The sequence below is a fragment of the Corvus kubaryi genome, unplaced genomic scaffold (genome assembly GCF_017639235.1).
Source record: "Corvus kubaryi isolate FWS band 111438036 unplaced genomic scaffold, C.kubaryi_AGA036_p1.0 split3-73, whole genome shotgun sequence".
Classification (NCBI taxonomy): Eukaryota; Metazoa; Chordata; class Aves; order Passeriformes; family Corvidae; genus Corvus; species Corvus kubaryi.
In genome coordinates this window covers 6,855,062-6,875,732 of record NW_024582091.1, presented here as the reverse complement: position 1 = coordinate 6,875,732, position 20,671 = coordinate 6,855,062, and the positions used below count along the sequence as shown (strand labels likewise).

The window sequence follows — 20,671 nt, the reverse complement described above, 5'->3', positions numbered from 1 at the left end:
TATGCCAAGTTGAGGACAAACTGTTCCTCTCAGGAATGTTTTCAGGCTTAAATGAGAGGAAAATCCCCCTTGCAGAATGTGAATTCATGAAGGCGGTGGGGAGTGACTGCCACTTCTTTGCCTTGCCAGCAGCTCTAATTCTCAAGCACCTTCCAAGGCTTTTTTAGATCAGCTGTAGTGTACGCTCAGCAGCAAGTAGTGATAAAGCTGTGACTGGCTTTTCTGAGGAGCAAAGATTCCTCTTTCATGGAGGAGGCAATAAGTCTTCCAGTCTGCCTCTGACAAAAAAATTGGCTTGTGCCCACAGATGCTGGAACGGTACAGAGGGGGGAGACATGAGGCCATAGCAAAGCTATTAATGTGAGTAAGAAGAGACTAACAGTGTAGCTGCAAAAACTGTGAGACAGAAGAATTCCAGCTTAAACTGTGATGAGTCAGACTGAAATATGTGGAAATTCAGACATGGATGAGAGTCATCCATTAGGAAGATAAGTGGATATTACTGAACTAGCAGTAGTTTGACTAAAGAGTGAAAGGAGTTGCATTTCACAGAATTAGGTTGGAGAAGACCTCCAAGATCATGGCATCCAACCTTTGACCAAACACCACCTTGTCAATTAGGCTATGGCACTGGATACCGTGTCCAGTCATTTTCAGAGCACCTCCAGGGGTGGTTACTCCACCACCTTCCTAGGCAGCCCATTCCATTGTTTAACAACCCCTTCTGTGAAATAATTCCTCCTGACTTTCAGCCTGAACCTCCCCTGATGGAACTTGAGGCCATTTCCTCTCGTTCTGTCACTGGTTGCCTGCGAGAAGAGGCCAACCCCCACCTGGCTACAACCTCCTTTCAGGCAGAGAGCTATATGGTCACCCCAAGCCTCCTCTTCTCCAGGTTAAACACCCCCAGCTCCTTCAGCTGATCCTCATAGGACTTACCCTCAAGACCTTTCACCAGCTCTGTTGCCCTTCTCTGGACGCCCTCCAGCCCCTCAGTGTCTTTCTTGCAGTGAGGAGCCCAGAACTGGACACAGCATTTGAGGTGTGGCCTCACCAGTGCTGAGTACAGAGGGACAATCACTTCTCTGGTCATGCTGGCCACACTATTGCTGATACAGGCCAAAGTGCTACTGGCCTTCCTGGCCACCTGGGCACACACACTGGATCATGTTCAGCCACTGTTGACCAGCACACCCAGGTTCTTTTCCACTGGGCCCCTTTCCAGCCACTTTGTCCCCAGCCTGTAGCGCCGCCTGAAGTTGTTGTAGCCAACCTGGCACTTGGCCTTATTGAACCTCATAGTGTTGGTCTCAGCCCATCTACCCAGCCTGCCCAGATTGAATACATTTTAACAGATTTTATCGTTCTCTGTGTTAATGCTCCTAAGCAGGAAAACCAGCAAGTGATCTCTGCCCATCATCAGTATTCTTAATCTCTGGACCTGACCCTCCGGTCAAAATATTCTGCTGGCTTTCTGAGGCTCCTGGGTTCTGAATTCTTTGAAGGGGGGAATTGTGTGGCTGTTCTCTGTAAGTAATCCAAGACTTCCAGGTGAGTGCCTGAGCTGAGGGATCCAGAACTTCCCGATGGGTGGTGTGCGGAAGTCATAGAAAATGTGTTGTATGCTTTCTACTTTATACCCAGTGTTATGGGTAAGGCACCACTTTGGGTTTTCTAAAGATGACAGGGTGCTCAACTGATGCTGTGAATTTACTGTAGGGAAGGTACATCAATCTGCAGCTCATGTCTTTCAATGTCCTAGCAGTGCCTGAAGACTTTGTAAAGTGTGAATGAATTTCAGACCTTGATGTCCCAGTCCTCCACCTCAGAAACAGGGTGTAATATGGGGGGAAGAGAGGAATAGAATTAAAGCCTCATCAAATGAAATCTGTGTTCTTATAAGGAAATACCATTCTTCACTATAGTAAAGGATGTTTCCAGTTAATCATGAGAAATGTAATCTGTCCAGGAAGTTTCATAGGAGACAAAGGGGAACAACAGCTTCTAGATCACAAGGCTCCTGAAGACATAGTTAGAATTCATTATGTAGGAAACTTTTATGTTCATGATAAAGGGAATTGTCATGTTTCAGTGTTTTTCATTAAAAAATAATTTTTCAATTGAGCTTTCAGATTTTGCAGAACTTCTGTTTGTCATGAAAAGCTGTTTTAACAAAATTCCTCCTTCGTATGTGTGCATAGGCTTCAGCTGTGTCTGATCAAGGGGGAAGAAGCATTTCCTGTGAGGACCCACAGCACAGGCTGGGGTGCTGCTGGTGTGGAGAGGGACCACATTCTGGACCAGGTGCCCAGGTTGCCTTCAGGTGGAGGCTGCAGGGAGTTGAGGTGTTCCCAGTTTTCAGCTGGCTAAAGATTTAGACAGGGTCAGCATGTGCTTTCAGACCTGCTCACTGGAAAGTGTCCCACAGCTTAATCAGCAGGAAAGCACCACTTGGTGACTTGGCCATGACCTTCAAACTTGGTAGGCAAATTACTTTTGCAAACCACCAACAGCAGAAGATTTTCTAAAGAAGGTACATTGACCAGAGATGGCCAAGAAGATTAATTTACATGACAATAAAAACATTTAGAAACAGATATTTCAGTGCTCCAGAATTTTTACCTTCCCATAGAACTAAATATGTTTGGTTTTGGGTTTTTTTTCTATAAAAAATAGCTATTTTTCTGCACTAATTTTATTTTCTATCTTCAAAATTGAAAGGCAGAATTGTTAGTCAGGTGAATTTCAGAGGGCCAGTACCAGAAGAAGTTGTAGGTTTTTTCAAAAATGGTTTTAGTTATTTAGTTTTTCAAGCACATAGAAGCAAAGTACTTCTATGCATTCCTGTGGGGAAGAAAGAATTAACTAGAAGATTCCTCTATGATACCCCTGAAACTTGGCTTGGGGGCATGGAGTTTGGCAAGCTTTTGAGGAATTGTGTGAAAAGTCCAAAATATACTTTAAATCATGTGGAAATTCTTTACATGGAAATCATGCTTTAGTAAAGAAAAGGGAAAGAGCATGAATGATGAAATATTTGCTTTATAGGTAAGAAGATGTACTGATCAATGTAAAGAAAACACTATTTTGTGACATATAATCCATTTTTCATGGGGATTTCAAGCACCAACAACTGGGGCTTTTTTAAGGTGATTGAGTTATACTCATATTGAGGGATAGGAAACATCATAATGAGGATACATGATGTGGTCTGTACTTCTTACGTCCTTGACAACAGTTAGTCTGTATTTATAAAAAGAAGACTATACTAGAAAATTAAAAACTGGGTTCAAGGCCTTGATTATAAGAAAGTAAAGATTAAAGGGACAGTAGCTTTGATTACAGTGCTGTACCTCTGTAAATTAATAACTGTCTGATGCTTTGTTAGGCACAAAAAAAGGTGGAGTCATTTTCATAATGTTTTGTTCACTAAAAGCTAACAGTATGATTTATTCTCATAGATAATTAATTTCTAAAAATTCTTCTTTCTTTGTGGCAATTTTGCAATGGCAAAAGTATGCTAGTAAAATATTTTTTTTCCTTTGTTATTTTCTGCAAGCAGGATTCCTATTCCTGAGCCCTAGATTCACTTACACATGACATTAAAACTCCAAAGAAGGACTGCAGGAAACAAAAATTATCTGAAGGCAGAAAAAGTCAGTAAGTTTTTGTGCTTTGCTGGTTTTTCCTCAGTTTTATTAAAAACACTTGTGTAAAAGTTCACCTCCTGGCATGCAGTTATTTCCCATATAAAATTATCATAAACATGTGTGTTACAATAGTATTTTTCATTTCATGCAATGTTTCATATACCTTTATGATGTTCATGGAAAAAAACCAAAAAGAATTATGGTTTAATATTATGGTAGATAGTTAACAGATGTTTTATAGCTCTTCAAATATAAAAATTATTACATTAATGCAAAAAAACCGGTGGCATTTTGAATAATCCTCAAATAGTAAAAATCCTGCTTTCATGCATATGTTTATTTTTATAATAATAAAATTGAGATCCATAATAAAAACAAAATGACCCTGTAACCCTCACAAAGAATGTTTTTCTCAAGAAATATTTCCACAAAGCAACAGAGATTGTCTGAAAGAGTCATATTTAGTGCACAGTAGTGGATTTGACAAGGACAAGCACAAGCCATTATTAATTGCCATTTCTTGAACAGATTAGTTAGAGGTGCCTCTTGTGGGCAGTAGGTTCCCTGTCCCATAAGCTAATACAGCAATGAGATAGTATAGGCAATCTATATCAAACGACATCTGATAAAAGTCTGATTTTAGTGGAGAAAAAGGCATTTCAGTAGCATGAAGGGTTTTTGGAAAGGAAGACTCCCTTAAGAATCTACAGTATTGCCTTTTAAATTTTGCTGTTGCAGCTATTTATTAGCTCCAGGCACAGGATAACTGGTGTGCGCCATAACAAACTCTCAGAGCTGTACATTGAAAAATCTGTTTTCCTAAATATTTGTAAAACAATTTCATATAAAAGCCCATCAGCCAAAAGTTTGTATCATAATAAAACTTTGTAAGTCTCAAATTATTCCCAAGTTCCATGGGAGCATCGAATCTTCTTGACTGATTAAATAGGTTCACAGGTTAATGACATCTAAGAGTTTTTCATCACAGTCCTGGAGTATGTGGTTTCTTTTATGTTCTCACTTTAGGCTTAGTTATGAGACTGAGAAGAGAAGCCAAAATGAAGAGCATCTGCTTGAATGCAGCCAAACACACACTGCAGCAAACCCAGGAGCACAGGCTGAAGGTATGGACACACCAAAATAAAAGTAGCCATGACAGCTGAGTCACACAGTTCAATGAAGTGCAAACCTGAGACCTGGATTGTATTATCCATAGACTAGAGGAGAATGAATGAACTTCCTCAGGACAATGCAAAAAAGCTTACAGGATTTTTAAACAGTGATGTGTTGGAAAAGATGCTTTTAAACCGGCCTTGAACATAAACAGCACATATCAAATTTTCTTGCTTTGCCAAGACAAAAAAAAAAGGTTGTATTTCCAATACTCAGAGACATAGACCGGCAGGGACAGAAACATAGCGTTCTTCAGGGAGGTCATCCCATCCCTAAAAGTTCATTATAACTACAAAGAAAGGAGCTGATACAAGTAAGCAAAGCCACAAACCATTTCTTCTCTTAAAATTCATGTGGAAGCTAAAGTACACTGAGAAGAGAATTTTGTTTTATTTGTTCTCTGCTGTCTTGTCATTGCCTGGTAACATTTTCACATAATGCAGGCTGACACTTAGAATCAGACTTAGTAGGAGGATTGATTTTGTTCCCTTGAAGAACATACTGGCTTTTCAGTGAAATATTGAATGCTTCAGGTGTGAGCTCAACCTCATCAATTTTCAACCTCAGACTTTTATGTTTAAAACTATGGGGATTTTATGTTGAATGTTACTTTCATGTCTTGTGGGAACTGCAGCTCAGCTGCTTGTATCCCTTTTTTTTTTTTTTTTCACAATCATCGGTGAAAATGCGATATCCCACATGAAAAATTTTCATGTTTAAGTGTTTAGTAGAAACAGTTTTCTTCTGGAAACAGACCAATGAACCATTGAAACTTTTCATATGTGTTGTTATTCAAGCCTGGGCTGCACAAAAAGCAAAAAGTGCCTTTGCTAGCCACCTGCAGAGCTGTGGTAAAAGACACTCAAAATTCACCTAACTTTGATGTTATCTGTTTATAAAAACTCACACATAATAAAAACTAAACCTGCAAAAAATATAGATTAGGATGAAAGATCAAGCTGCACAGAAACTAGGGATCACCACAACCAAGAGTTGCCTCTGAGACCTTAATTTAACTACAGTGGGAATTAATTTTCTGTGTTAAAAGGCAAAGAAAAAGGGGAAGAATAGGATATGATTACATAATTAAAGACTGTATTGAAACACAACTACACAAGAAACAGAATAAAGGTTGCCAGGAAATAATTTATCTGGTATTTCCTATCTTCCAGTGTCAGACCTCAGTTTTTCAGCCTGCATTCCCCAATGGATGATCACACACCAGCTGCAGTCCCATAGTTGTACAGCCAAAATTGTAAATGACAGCAAAAGAATTTGCAACCTAAGTGATATTATATTCACGTTTTAGTTTTGTAGTTAGTTACCTTATTGGTTTGAAAAGGTGGCTGAAATCTTTTGTTATGTGACAGTTTAAGAACCTCCATCAGATTTGAACCCTCTTGTTTTTCACATCACTGATGTCAAAGCTTGATGTAGGTGATCTTTGGACAGTAAGGGTCTGTTATTTTTTTGTGATAATATTAGTCCATGTGCTAATGCTTAGATGCCCTTATGAAGGAGAAAGAGTAACAAACAGTGGTTGCTCTGTGGAATAAATCTGTGCTCTGTGTGGCACTTCTTGACTGAGGATGGATAGCTGTGGCCTCCTTTCAAAGCATGGGTGGAGAGACTTGCTTGTTTTAGCATGTATTTTTAATTTCAACTCCTCACTGGAGCTGGAAGGTCCTCAAGCCCGCTCCTGGTTGTCCCAGGAAGCGTGGCATTGCTCCAGTGCTGAAGATAGGCTGTTCTTCAGGTGCAGTGGGATCTGCTTCTCATTCCTAGGCATGTGAAATGCCCAGGCCTGTAGGATATGGTTCAGCTCCCTTTCTCCACAGTTCAGTGATGACCCCCTACAGTAACACAGTTGTGTGTTAGTTGTTTTAGTATTGCCAAATATCAAAGATTTGGTGGAAAGATAGTTCCGTAACAACTTTTAAGAAGAGATGCAATACTGTTTTGTAAGAGTTGTGGAGCCACAACCAGGAGTTGTATCTCACTGTTGAAACAACCACAGAGAGGTTACTGAAATAACTAAGAAAAGTTATAAGAAAAAGAACACCTTGGAACTACAGTTATTTCCCTAAATTCTTTTCAAAATACTCTGGTGCAGTTGTACAAATGACTCCTTGACTCTCCATATGGACTATGAGTCATTCTAATGTCAAATGCCCAAAGCCTGAGGAAATTGCAGGTTTAGTGTTGCTGAGTCACAGTGGCATGTACATCATGTTAGCTTCAGCTGGCATACAGGAAAGACTGATATACACCTCTAACTTCTCAAATCTTTTCTTGTCTCTTAGGCCGTTGGGAGGATTGTGGTCTACTTTGGTGATGTCCTTGAGAGTAATGTTACGAATGCCCTCAGATGGTGGTTATTTCCTGGTTGCTTCTTGAGCTCCTAATTAAAATGGAATGCTAAGTGGAGCATAAATGAATACTATATAGAATGGGTCATTAATGACCTTTTACGCTAGTCTGGTATTTCTGCTGAAATATCATTTTCCCTGCTGCAATAATGGAAAGAGAAGCACCAGGGTGAGAACTCTGTGTGTCTGTTACATATGGTGCAAGCAGCGCCACTTGGTATGCACCACTGAAGACACCGCTGAAAACAGCCTCCATTCCCATTATACAATACTCATTTTAGTTGTTCATACCTTTCTGAAGCACCAAATTTAAGCCAAAATGTTTCATATCTTTCCTGTGCCTCTGACTGAACTCCAGAATATTCCAGCCAAATAATTCAGCTCCTTCAATAAATGAGCCTAGGAAAAAAAATGCCACTTTGCTCATGTTAATACTTTGAGATCTATTCTGTAAAATTCTCCAGCACCACCCTGCAGGTATTTTAAGTTTGGCAGAGAGATAGCTCTCATGTCAAAAATAAGCCTACCTTCCTTCCTGCCTGTGAAAATCCTCCCAATTTTTTTTTGAAGTCATAATGATTATGTCAATTGCAATTCATACAGGTTCAGAAAAGTTGTGAGAAAGCTGTAGCTTTAAGCTTTTTAGATATCTTCCACAGAAATTTGCAAACTTCATTGTTACTTTAAGCTGTTGCTTTACTCTTGGCTGATCAGGTGTATAATGTGTACTTTTCTCACAGTATAAATATGCTTCTGTCACTGACTTTGGGGGAACTCAGAAAATCTTTCCGTGTCTTGGAACACTTTTAACCCTATACTGGCTTTCTGTGCCTAGAAGCAACATAGAGTAGTGCTTAGCTGAGAAAAAGAAAGAATTGCAGAGCACTTCTGCCCATGCAGTTTGCCTTGGAGTCTTCACTGCAAAGCAGGTCAGGCTCCTCTTTGCTGTTTTTGTAATGACTTTTGCCTCTGGCTCCTACATCTAGAGTTCTTATGCTCGACTAGATCAACCTGCTATATGGATCACTGGGAAAAAAATTGTCTTCTAAATTACACTGAATCAATAACAAAGAAGTGGGGATTTGGCACCTTCTCATCTAAGCAGATAGGGAATCTTTCCTCATTATCTCTCCAGATTATATTTGGAAGGTCTGGTACTTGTTGAAGATGAAACTGTCTGCAAAAAGTATTCATCCATCATTAGAAATATCTACAGGGTAGAGGGACTTATTTGTGAGTGGAAATTTGAACCACTGGACTGGATATGGGAAAGAAAACTTGCCTACGGCACTGCAACTAATCTGCTTGGAGAAGACATGTTAGGTGTGAACTAGCCTGATAAGGCAGTGAGGAAGATCAGTCAGAAATTACATCTACACAATGCCTTTATTTAACAATCTATACCAGTGTTGTTCAGCTTATTACAAAAAGCTTACAGAAATTCAAAATGTGCTAAGTGATCACCTCTGGACTATGGCACAGAGGGGCGAGTCCCTCACTGCTCTTATCAGAGATGCAGGAAGTGATCTGGCAACCAAATTCTTTTAAAGGGTCTTGGCAGAGCTCATAGGAGCCACTCATTTGATAGCCTCCTATGTGCTGCACCATCTCCTCCTTTACCCACACTGGGCTGTCAGACTAAATGTAAATCAGTACATAAGTACAGCCAAGAACAGCTCTTGAATCCTCAGGTTGATTGGAACTGCTTGACTCATGCTCTCATGCTTGATAGCTTATGCCTTCCAAAATAGGTTTGGCATGTTTAAACCATTTATTAGAAATGGTCCCTGGCCTGTTCTGAGCCCTGAATGCCACCTGGCACATGAGCATATATAAAACACAGTCCACTATGGGCAAGTAAGGATGATGGGCCATGAGTGCACTACTAGAGGGCCTCCCAAACTGATTTTGGTGTGCCTTCAATCCATTCATCCGTTGTGCACATGGAAGTTTCCATACCATTGTTGGAACACCTGTTACAGTTTAAATCGTCCCCATGGATTAAAAGAACAGTAATGACAATGTATGAATCTATTTGTATAGCCTTGACTCAGTGGTCTTTTAGTGGTTAAGGTAGAAGCACTTAATGTGTGTATTAGAAGGCATCAGAGGCAGCACTCAGCTTCACTTTGTCCAGTTCTTACCTCCAGTAGGTAGTGAGTATTTCACTCAGTGGCTCAGCCTCAAGGATGTTTGCTTGAAGCACTAGGACAAATGACAAATGACATTTGTGAAATCAACTTCTATTAACTGGCTCAAGTAAATGTGCAAAATTGCAGCAAGAAGAACACTCACTATATTCTGTACTGCAGTATGTCTTGCTGTATGTGTTGACTCCTTTTAACTGATGTCGTTGATTTTTTATAGCCAAGCCTTTTTTTTACAGCTGCAGATACAGTCCCAGCAGCATAAACTGTGGAACAAGCCTTTGATTCTTTCCTCCGCCTTCTAGGTCTGGGCTGTGTTATTACCCCAGTAAGTGTGTAAGAAATACACAGGTGTGTGGGAGTCAATCTTTTGATTTTTCCAGTTTTCCAGGACTACTATGGTTTGCTCTATTGAAAATACATCCAGATTACTTGTAAGTTGTATAAATGCCATGCATTAGTCAGCTACATGTTACCATTCTCCGACTGACTGAAAATCCCATTATACCTGCTCTGTAAAAGCTCTTACAAACAGTAGGAACTCAGAAAGATACTTTAGGGTGACCTGGTAACCCTTGCTGTCTAAAAGCATTTTCAGCAAGATTTTTCTGCACATCTTTGAAAACACTTTAACAGTGACACCAATGTAGTTTCTTTTGGAGAAATAGAAGAAGCATACTCAGTTACTTTGCAATATTTTCTAACCTTTATCTCTGTTATTTGAGACAAGTTCTTGGTTTTTTTTTTTTTAAATAAATAGAGCAGTCATCCTTAATTCAGCTCTGAAGCAGCAATATGTGCAAGAAAACAGAGTGTGTGTCCTATAATCAGTCCGGTCTTACTTAGTACTTAAATATTCTGATAGCTTTAATAATAATTTCATGGCTAGGCATTTAGGGCCTTCCATACTTTAACATGCTTTCTACCTAAATCACCAACCCAAAGTCATAACTTTGAATTGTCATTGCTTTTTTGTGTTGACATAAACAGAGTGGAGGGATATTCATCACAGGTCGTTTGGATCACCTATCTCTGTGAGCATTGGTAAATGGCATGAATTCACACTGGGGTGAAATTTGGTATCAGAGGATCATCAGCAATAAGAGCAGTAAGGTACGTGGAAGAAAACTTCAGATAGCATCATTTGCCTTTATAAATTTGATTCTAGCTACTCAGGCCATGACAAAGAGTGACAATGAGCTCCTAGTATGTTAACCTAGAGATGGAACAATGAAACAGAAAGTCACTTCTATTTTGAGGTCCTAAAATACTTAGGCAGTTCACATCCATCTGTTTCTATCTGATGGACTGTATGTAATTTTCCAAATTTGGTAAAACTAAAAATTAAGTTTTAAAGTTTAGCTCTTACAAGAATTCTCCTCATGACCAGGAGCACTAGTGTCATCAGTCTTGTAAGAATTTCTTTCTAATGAGATTTTCAACTGTCATGGCAAGTTAACAGCATGGAAACAGGACTACAGGCACCTGGAACACTGTTACAAACGGCTGAAATACATCAAAGAGAAAACATTTAGCAGAAACACGTTTAAGAATATATGAAGGGTTTGTTTTTAATTTTTTTCCCTTAAAAGACAGTAAATATTCTTACTTATTTCCATTGGTTTTGGGACACAACCTAGAGACACTGGATATCCATGTCTAAGTCCATGCCTTGCCTGCCATAGAGATTATTTGAGAAGAGGCTGATCTTAATTGAATTTGATGTTGGTTGCTCTCACCACTTACCCTCTCCTTCATTCCATTTCTAAAAGTTTTAACTTCATTTTAACACAAGGAGAGCCACACTGTGTAAAAGTGATGAACGTTGCGAAGTGAAATTGGCAATTCTCGACTTTTTTGAGAGATTCCTCCATTAATAAGTGAAGAATGAAAAGGTTCTGGCAAACTATCATAACCCAGCTAAGTAAGTTGAATCATAAGGGGGTTTTAGCTATTGTTTTTCTGGGAACAGAAGCTGTTCAGAGATGACGAGTGAACTGTGGGCTTCATAATAAGCCTATTACAGAGCAAGGTTTACGGGTAAATCCATCAGCATTCCTGCTTTCCTGCTAGCTATTCCTTGCACCTTTTTTTCAGCAATGGAGATTTCTTTTACATGGAAACTGAATACTCATTCTTCTCTAAATAATGTCAGATGTTCCTATTAGTTGTAAATCAGGCATCAACTTTATCAAGGTATTTCATATTCGAATTAATGAACATAATTTCAGAATTAATGTTTTTAAGCTTTTTTTACATAAACAATAAATCTGTGAGGATGGTGCCACCTAATGTAACTAGAGAACATGGCAGTTACTTTTTATTTGATGCTGTTAAATTACCAGCAGGGATTGAAAGGTTAGGAATTTAGTACTCCTTTATCCTTTCTGTTTCTTCTCGCACTAGCTTGCTTTCAAGGCTTCCTTGAAAACATGATAGAAATACATATTTTAAACTAAAGATTCTTCATTTTACCCCACTGAATCTATTCTATGCTAACAGCATTCAAAACTTGACTGGCAGAAAAAGTAGTTGGAAGACAACCTCAACATAAAGTATATCATTTTTACCAAGGCAGAGATTAAACACGTTTCTCCCTCTGTCTGGAAGAATCTTTCACTAGTGATAGAGATTTAAGCTTATATTTCTTCTCTTTATCTGACCCAATGATTTTTCAGTCAGTTTACATCAATCAGAACAATTTTAACAAGGAGGACTAAGCACCTTTGTTGTCTATTCATTTAGCAACAGCAGTGGTTAGCATAATATAGAATAGAATAGAATAGAATAGAATAGTTGTAGCTGGAAGTGATGTACAATCCAACTAGTCCAACTGCCTGACTACTTGAAGACTGATCAAAAGTTGCAGCATATTATCGAGGGCATTCCCCGAATGCCTCTTAAACACTGACAGTCTAGTTACATGGACCACCTCTCTAGGAAGCCTGTTCAGTGCTTGATTCCCTCTTGGCAAAGAAATGCTTCCTACTTTTGAGTTTGAACCTCGCCTGCTACGGCTTTGAATCACTAAGCCTTTCAAGATGATTATTAAGGGAGTCAGTAAAGGGGGCAGAATTACATATCTAAATCCATCCAGGCACAAGCTGATTTCAAACCATATCTATTGTACCCTAGATAAGTATACTTTATTGAATGAGAGAAGAGTATATGCTCTCTGTGTAACTAATCTACTAAGGAAAAAGGAGTATGAATACAAGTAAACCAGAGTGTTCTGTGCATGCAGACAACATAAAGGAGAATTTACTTCCAGAGTGAACGGATTTACCGAGGAAATAAAATAAAGAAAACGAGTTGTGGTGCAATAACACAAATATATCAAAAGATCTAGATAGTTAGGCTAATAAAGCTTGTGTCAAGTTTCAATCATCAGAAGTACTAAAGTTAAAAGTAAGCATAACACCCAGTGTGGAATTTCTCTTCAGCTGTAGTATGCTAAAAGTTATTGCAAAGAGAACCTTAAAGATAATTTCCTCTAGACTTGTTTTAAGATTCCAGAGAATTACCTGAGAAAGACCCTAAAGTTAGTGGATATAAAGAGTTTTTTACAAGCAGGTATATAATGTGGGCAAATATGTACTTTTTTGTTTATTTCTTTGATTTTGCCAATTTATAAGTGCAAATCAAAGTAACAGACACTATTAATTTATCATTATTTATCTCATGTATATAAATTTATTCTTTTTGGACATATAATTAGAAAATTTGGGATTGGAGAATGAATGGCATGAATATTGTTAGTATACTCAGATTGCATACTAAATTTCATTCTTTTTACATAGTGCTTTCAGTGATTCTTTTTACATAGTGCTTTCAGAGATGATACACAGATAACTGTGTACTAAGAAACCACTGATAGTTCCTCAGGAAAAATACTTGACAAATCATCTACCAGGCAGGCTATATTTTCACACTGCAGAGAGGTTGGGTCAGTCTGATCCCATTGTACTTGAGGGATGTTTCACCTTTTGTTGCTGTATTGCCATGGACCACCTTTCACTGTAACATTAATGCAGTTTAATGGCAGCTGGCCATCTGCTTTAAAGTGAGACAACTTGGAAACTGTTTGGAGGCACATCTTAACTCCCTTCTTAAGTCTAAGTAAAAGGCCAAGTCTATTAAGTGACATTTTTCTCCTCTTTTTCCAGCAAGCAGGGATAATCCTGGAAAAATTGAAATGATTGAGGCGTGATGGACACCTTGCTGTGTTTACCTGGAGGTAAGAAATGCGAGACATGTGAGTAAGACCATAAGATGCCATGAATTTTCTCCAACCTTCTGCTAAAAGGGGTTTAGTAGGCGTAATATCAAAAGGCTCTTGAAGACTCAGTGTATATATACATGGAGGGTGGTGGCAAGTAACAAGAGGCAACAAGAATCGAATGATGATGCACTGGTCACGGTCCATGCTGACAACTAGTGGCAACCATCTAACCTTCTTCCAGCATGGATTCACAGCCTCCCAAACTAGTGTGGTTCCAGATTAAATCATGAAGACTTTACAGAGAGTGCCAAGATCTGTAGTTACAGAACCTCAGCCAGTGACACTGCTGCGTTGATGTGTCAAGTAAGGTCTGTTACATCTGCCAGGAATTTGAACGGTATATTAATGTGGAAAATCCCAGCTGCCACAGATGGTGTTAGGGCTTCTGTTATGCAGTTTCTGCTGTGCAGCTTCTTGCAGTTCACCTCAGGGAGCATGTCATAGTGAGACAGAATTACAGGGGTAGCTGTAAAACTGGAATAATGGTACTAATGCTCACATGATGTATTCTGCAGGACTGGAATTTCAAGCACTACCTGGATTTACTGTAATCCATATTAATTGCTAATTACAGTCTGCAGGGCCAGGTGCAGCCACAAGGCTCACTGGAAGAAGTGTTTTGTGCCTTGCTTGCTGGAGCACCTCTCCAGACCTTGTCACAGGTCATGGTTCCACGTGGGGTGATGAGCTCTGCTTAGGGCCACAGTGCAAGGCAGCCTTCCCATGTGCTACTGTGCTGGAAGAGGCACAGAAAATAGGACAAAAGTCTCAGACTGCTGCATGGCTCTGTGGCTGCTCAGCCAGTCCAGCAGCTGCACTGTGGCAAAGTATGACTGCCAGGGAAGTGAGCGTACATTGCCGCCACAGGGGTGAAGGAGGAGAAGGAAGGTGCATTGGGTAGAGCTCGGGGTACAGGATTTCTTTTTCTAGTCATGGTCTTATTTTGGTTCCAATTCAATGTGAGCACCATTTGTGCCCACCTTTTGAGAATGCAGGAAGGGAAAACCGTATGAGGAGGATTTAAAAGGGGACCTAGGAGAAACATAGCTACAATAATTGAGATGGATCAGTGCAAATCTAAGGTCTAATAATCTGTTTTACTAGGTGGCAATATGGAATTTAATTAGCTGAAATCTTTTGTAAATCTTGATGCTGAATAATATATCAGCTGTGAAAAAATGCAAAGAAAAAGACACTGAATAGAAGCTATAGTATTGTTTAGTAATGATGGCAATGCACAGGGTTGGAAGTAAAAGAAATATATCCTGTTGGTGAAGGAGCACATTAGGTTAGATTTTCTTGAAGGAATTTCAATGTTCAAATTTCTCTTCTGGCTTTGTAATACCAGCCTTTAGGTATTAGTTCAGAATTTTTTGAATTTATGATGGTGTGGGAGAGACTTAGTGAACACCTTGTTTTGTTGGCCGTGTAATTGCCAGCCTTGGAACTGGAGAGCTCAAAAGTCTTTGTTCTAAAAAAGCTCCTGTGATAGGTCTGGCAAAACCCACTGTAACCTCTATATCTGTACAGTACTGTATAGTGTGGATGGTAGTTGGCACTAGTCAGCTGGCATCCATTTGGAAATCTCCACATTATAAGAATGCTAAACAGCTTTAATAGGCTTTTTATTTTGAAGGCTTCTGAAATGGGAAAAAACATTTTTTAGCAGTTCAATGTAACCTGCACTAGTTAGGAGAAAAAGCAATTTCCTGGTGGATGCTTCAAAGTCTGATTCTTTGCTGCTTAAAATGATGTTAATTCAGAATATACAGAAATTTTCCCCCTTGGAGAACCAAATTAAATGGGAGGAGAGTACATGCAGTGATAACTTTTTGTTGGAAAATACATGAAAAAACCCACCCTTTTGTCAGTAGATGAAATCAGAAGTAGTTCTAAGCCACGATGATGGTGAAGTCTGTCTGAAGGTTGCCATCAACTCACCCACTGATCGTTCCCCTGAGTTGGCAGTTGTTTGCCACAGTAGCTGTCACCAGAGAAGTTGAGTCCCTTTTTTTAGCTGCTGAAGAGCTACTAATGGGATAATGAGCAGCTTGCACTTTCTCATTAGCACTTATTCATCATAGATAGCGCATACAAAGTATCTGTAGTTGAAGTATTAAGTAACCACTTTTGTGATGTTTGTTCTGTGTCATATTTCTGAAGTGTCTAGACTTTTATATTGGTATTTGATCAACTGTGGTTGAAGCCCTGCTTCAATTTAATTATTTAAATTAAATAATTATGCAAACTCATGGTATCAGTTCTACATTCTAAAATAAAGGGATTATTTTGGGTAAATCTTTGTTTCTCCTCCAGAAAACACCTTTTTGAGTTGTTCTTCTCTGGCTCCCTTTTCTGTGATGCCACAAACAATATATAGCTGTGAAAATATTAGTCTGCACCACACATGCCCTTGAGGAATTTGGTTTACTTACAATGATGTTAAAAACTGTTTTTTTAGCCAGTATAGCTGGAAAAAGAACATTTTTAGCACATTTATGCTAATGCCAAACTGAAACCATCTCAAGGCCACTTAGCAAGGAAGATGAATTTTGCTGTACCTACCTGAAGGATTTAAGGACTAGAAAAGGTTCTCCTGCAATGAAGTGGAAAAGGAGGAGGGGATGAAAGATCGGACAAGCATTTTAGGACAAGCCTAAGAGGCAGGTCTGCTCCAACCCATCTATCTGCCTGGAAACAAGGGGTGGATGAGCATGGCATGGCTGTTTCTCACAGCTGTGTTCCTCATCAAGAAGTGAACATTACTCCATACTTTTTAGCCCTTTGTTATTGTGGCCAATGCTAAACTAGGTTTTCAGGAAGTTGGAATTCACCACTTATAATGTTTCTTATGCAGAATTAAATGAAAAATGTAAAATAAACATGATTCCATTAGTTTTATCTTCCCTTGTCTCTATTGTCAGAATACTTCTCCCTCTTAGGATGCCTTCCTCTGGAATTTTTTTTTTGAAAGACTGTAGAGAGGTCTGTTTTAGGAAGAATACTCCCACATCTGTGTGAAAGTAGATTTTTGCAAAAGCTCAGTTACAGAAACTGCCTTTCTGAAAGTATCTATAAAAGCCAATTTTTATAAACGCCTGGATTTTTCTCATGAGATACAGTAGATTTGTCTTGATTTATCCTATTTCCCAAAAGTCGGAAGATGATGAGCGTTACTGACCAAACAATGCTCTTTGCAGTAGTCTGTGTGTTGTGGTAGATCTGAAATGGGCTTCGTCAGTTTCTGGATCCAATTCTCAGATTCTCCAACCAGCACAGTTTTTCTGAAACCAGCAGCATCTTGCAGCAGGACATGTTGACAGAGGACCCCCTCCCTCTCCTCTTTCATTCTGTTCACAAAGCAAAACAAAAGAACAATTTTTAGGAGGACCTAATAAGTACTTGAGATGGAAATAGTTGATTCTTCCAGCAGTAATGAAAATATTGTTTCTTGCTAATGGTGTTTGCAAGATTGGTGCCTCAAAAACTACACTGTTTGAGGCAGAGGTTGCTCTTTCTTGTCTTTATGATCTGTTTAGCGGAACAGAGTAGAAGAGAATGCAAAGTGTGCCAGAGATGCTTAGTACTTGGAAGAATGTAATGAAGTAAATAAAAATATGTATAAATTAATCAGATGTAAAACCATAGGAGAATTTATTCTGGACAGTATCTGTGGTAGTTACCAAGCTTGATCTGCCACTTAAATCAGAGCCAACTTTGAACATGTCTCAAGTTACTCAGGGCGTTGTATAGTCAAATCCTGAATACCTCCAAGGATGGATATCCCACAGCCTGTCTGGGCAACCTGTGCCAGTGTTTGACCACTGTTCTTGTGAAGAATATTTTTCTTGCCCTGACAAATGAGATTTTTAACCTGAAATGTGTATTTTTCAAATTAAGAACTGAGGTTGTTCCTGCTTGTATTCAAAATAGTAAAAATGGGAAGCCAGAAGATTTGTTGCTGTCTGGCCTCTGCCTCTCAGACTATTTGGTGTGAGTAGTCCTGCTCAGAAGTGTCCTTTGGACATAGCTCATCCTAACATAGACTCACAAGCAGCTCTGCCCTGGCAAACTGTAGGTCTATGACACCTGTCCATTGCCTAGAAAAGAAACTGCAATTGTGCCTACTGATCGTATGATGGCATTCTGTGGTGAACGTTTTTGAAAGAACTATTCTGAAAGCAAAATGCTGAGTTCCATCCCATCTGTCTTGTAGGAGCCTGGTCCTGTTGAGTGGTCTGGGGGACTTTTTTAATGTCTGGGTGACATTTTTTAATGTCTGGGTGACAAAAGGTCAAATCTTATAAATAAGCCTATTTCTTGAATACTAGCAAATTTCCAGCTGTTGCCTGCTCTGGTTTGTGACAAGTGGGGCAGTTCAGAATGGGGCAGTTACAGAAATTGCATAGATGGATTCACAAATGTTGGGTCTCTGGGCTACAAGAAAAGGAAGGATTTTCAGAATCCCAGTTTTGGACTTGGGCACTTATATTCATGCATTTGACCAATGATGCCCAAGATTTTTGTGAATTATAGCTCCCAATGCATAGTCATTATTTTGGGGTAATTTTAACAAACTTTTTTTTTTTTTTTTGAGTATTAAAAAATGCCAAACCTGAGTTTTCGCATTGAATGCCAATCTGAACATCATGTTTACTTGAGTTTATTGAGTGATGGGTTGTCAGGTAGGGTTGCTGTAAGGACAACAATTTGGCCATCCTTTAATGTTATGTCATCCAAAGGAACTTGAATGAATGAAATGTCATTTAAAAACAGTCCTTTGAATACATATGAAACCTGAAAAATAATAAAAAAAAAAAAAAAAAAGACAATCTTAACTATCTAATCTTTGAAATATTTTTAGAGATCTAATGCAAAAAAGACTCCTCCCCAATTCTAACACAACTAGATGCACCACTATTAATTTAGAACATGGAAACCAGAATAACAGGCTGGTGCTGCATGTTGTTCTTGCAGTATGCTGTGCCTTTCAAATCCCTGTTCATGTGCCTCAAAAACATACTGCTGTTATAATGCCCAGTGTAGGTTTTACCTCTAAGGAGCCTAACAATAGCTTCTCTTCCAGAACAGGAATGGCTTGTTACAGGACAAAAGCCTTTTGTGAGGAGAAAAGTTGAGCAAACCAGTTTCATGCTCAGTTGTCTTTGTTTCCAGGCAGGCAGCTAATAATGTGTGTTTGTCAGTTTACTACTTCAGCCCTGTTCCAGAAAGCAGTGCTCTTGGGCATGACTCGTTGGGGTTGCTCTTCATGGTTCATCATCTGCGTGGCCTTCTGGGAAAAGAACTTTACAGCAATTCTGTTTGAACTAACCTTCATTGTATCTGTGCCTATAAATATGGGATATCTTTCTACTAGATTTTTACTAGGCCATTTCTGATGGTGACCTGAACTAGAATGAAGTGGACATGAACAAAAAGGAAGATCTTACTCAGCAGGTAAGAGACTGATCATGAATGATTTCTGAGCAGATATACTGATATAAAATACTTCTTGCACCTACCTCAAGATTTCAAGCGAGTGCCTGTTCCTTGTGAATTACGTAGAAGGCTCTTCATGCATGTATGTTGAGCATGGTCTAATTCTGAAGGAAATGGAGGTCAAAGAAAGGCTTCTTGCTTAAGCTGAAAAAACCCCATTTGCTTTAAGAAACAACTCTAACAGATTTTAACTTCCTATTGGTTTCATTCATAATTTTATCAAAAGTAACAGAAATAGATGTATTAAATCTGATCCTATTAATATTATTGGGGAAACACATTGCTTTGACTTCGTTAATGTAAATGAAAGCACTACAATCTGTGGATCAGGATCTGACCTGGATTAGAAAGTGACACTCTTGAGTCAGGCTACCGACCCAAGCGAAGTTGCTCAGTTTCTATATAAGTGCATTTTGGCAGATTCTGGTCCTGAATTCGTACTTCTGTGGTCCCAAACCACTGTGAAGGAAGGATCAGCTTATTCATTTGGACGTTCTGCCTTATTTAGGGATTTTTTTTTTACACAGTGCGGGTGGCATAGTCAAGGGAAAGTAATTACAAATAATCTTGTTACAAGGACAACTCTGTTGCTTTGAAGCAGCAAGATAATCAGTGACCTTGAGAAGCCCATCTGGTAATTGTGTATGTAGTATGAAGGCTTTGAGTGGGTGTAACAGACAAAGGCAGGTGTCAGATGTGAAAATAAGTAGCGTGATATTGTGAGCGAGCCTCACTCCATTCATTTTCACGTGGAGGATGCTAACAATCTTGAGTATATTTAAAAGTTTCAAAGAAGGAAGGAGACTTTTTCTGCTCCTCACATGTCCACACATCTCCCTTGACCTATGGCAAGTTTGTGCTTCAACTTCTCCAACTGCAAAATAATGAGATGTACTTAATGTTTATGCCACTTTCGCATCCTTCACAGTGAGGTTTCTGTAGCAGTAAATCACTCTTAAAGAGCCACTTTATCAAACAAGGTCACTGAGGGAGAAATTAGTCACAGCAATATCTTGACAAAGTATGTGATCCTCATGTTTCTCACTTACAAACAACCAGTGTCTGTTTATCATCACACGCCTAGTTTTAGCACTGCACCCAAGAGCCAAACCCCCCCTCTGTGCTTGGAGATAGTCCTTGGATATATCTGTGTTGTCCTTGGTAGAACTCCGTGGCCAGATTCTGTCCTGGTTCAAATCTTTAACTCCAGTGACTCCAGTGAAGCTGCATTAATTCCCAGCAGTAGGTAATTGTTCCTGCATCCTCTGCTCCTTTGCTGCCTGGTTGCTGGGTAAGCAGCAGGGCAATGCCAGGGAAAGGGGCAGGGAAAGCACTTGGATGCAGAACTACTTGCTTTATGGGTACTGTTGCATGAGGTCTTAAGCAGCACCTCCTGCTGACTTGGCTTCAAGTATTTGAAATTCATTTGAAATTTGAATACACAAAAAGATTAAATAAACTTGATGTACCAACCTGGGGGTGCTCTAAAGTGTAACCTGGTAACAGCTAGAGTGGGACATAAAAAGTTCCTCAGCATTTAGAGTATGACAG

The 20,671-nt window shown here is 39.2% G+C and overlaps 1 protein-coding gene across 8 annotated transcripts in view; it reads left to right on the top strand.

Annotated features, from left to right (window-relative positions):
* Positions 1-20,671, top strand: part of LGSN (lengsin, lens protein with glutamine synthetase domain) — a 62,975-nt gene that overhangs the window by 22,235 nt on the left and 20,069 nt on the right. For 2 of the 8 annotated variants that reach the window (XR_006014224.1, XM_042017157.1), the window contains exons 3-7: positions 1,388-3,656; positions 4,677-4,774; positions 9,579-9,667; positions 13,506-13,576; positions 18,999-19,078. Coding sequence is in view for 7 of the 8 variants with exons in the window: in XM_042017157.1 (XP_041873091.1) it covers positions 19,049-19,078 (30 nt within the window). In the remaining variant the exon portion in view is untranslated. Of the gene's footprint in view, positions 1-1,387; positions 3,661-4,676; positions 4,775-9,578; positions 9,668-10,333; positions 10,453-13,505; positions 13,577-17,646; positions 19,079-20,671 lie in introns of those variants that run through there. The other 6 variants (XM_042017158.1, XM_042017156.1, XM_042017152.1 and 3 more) reach the window with 5 other exon arrangements.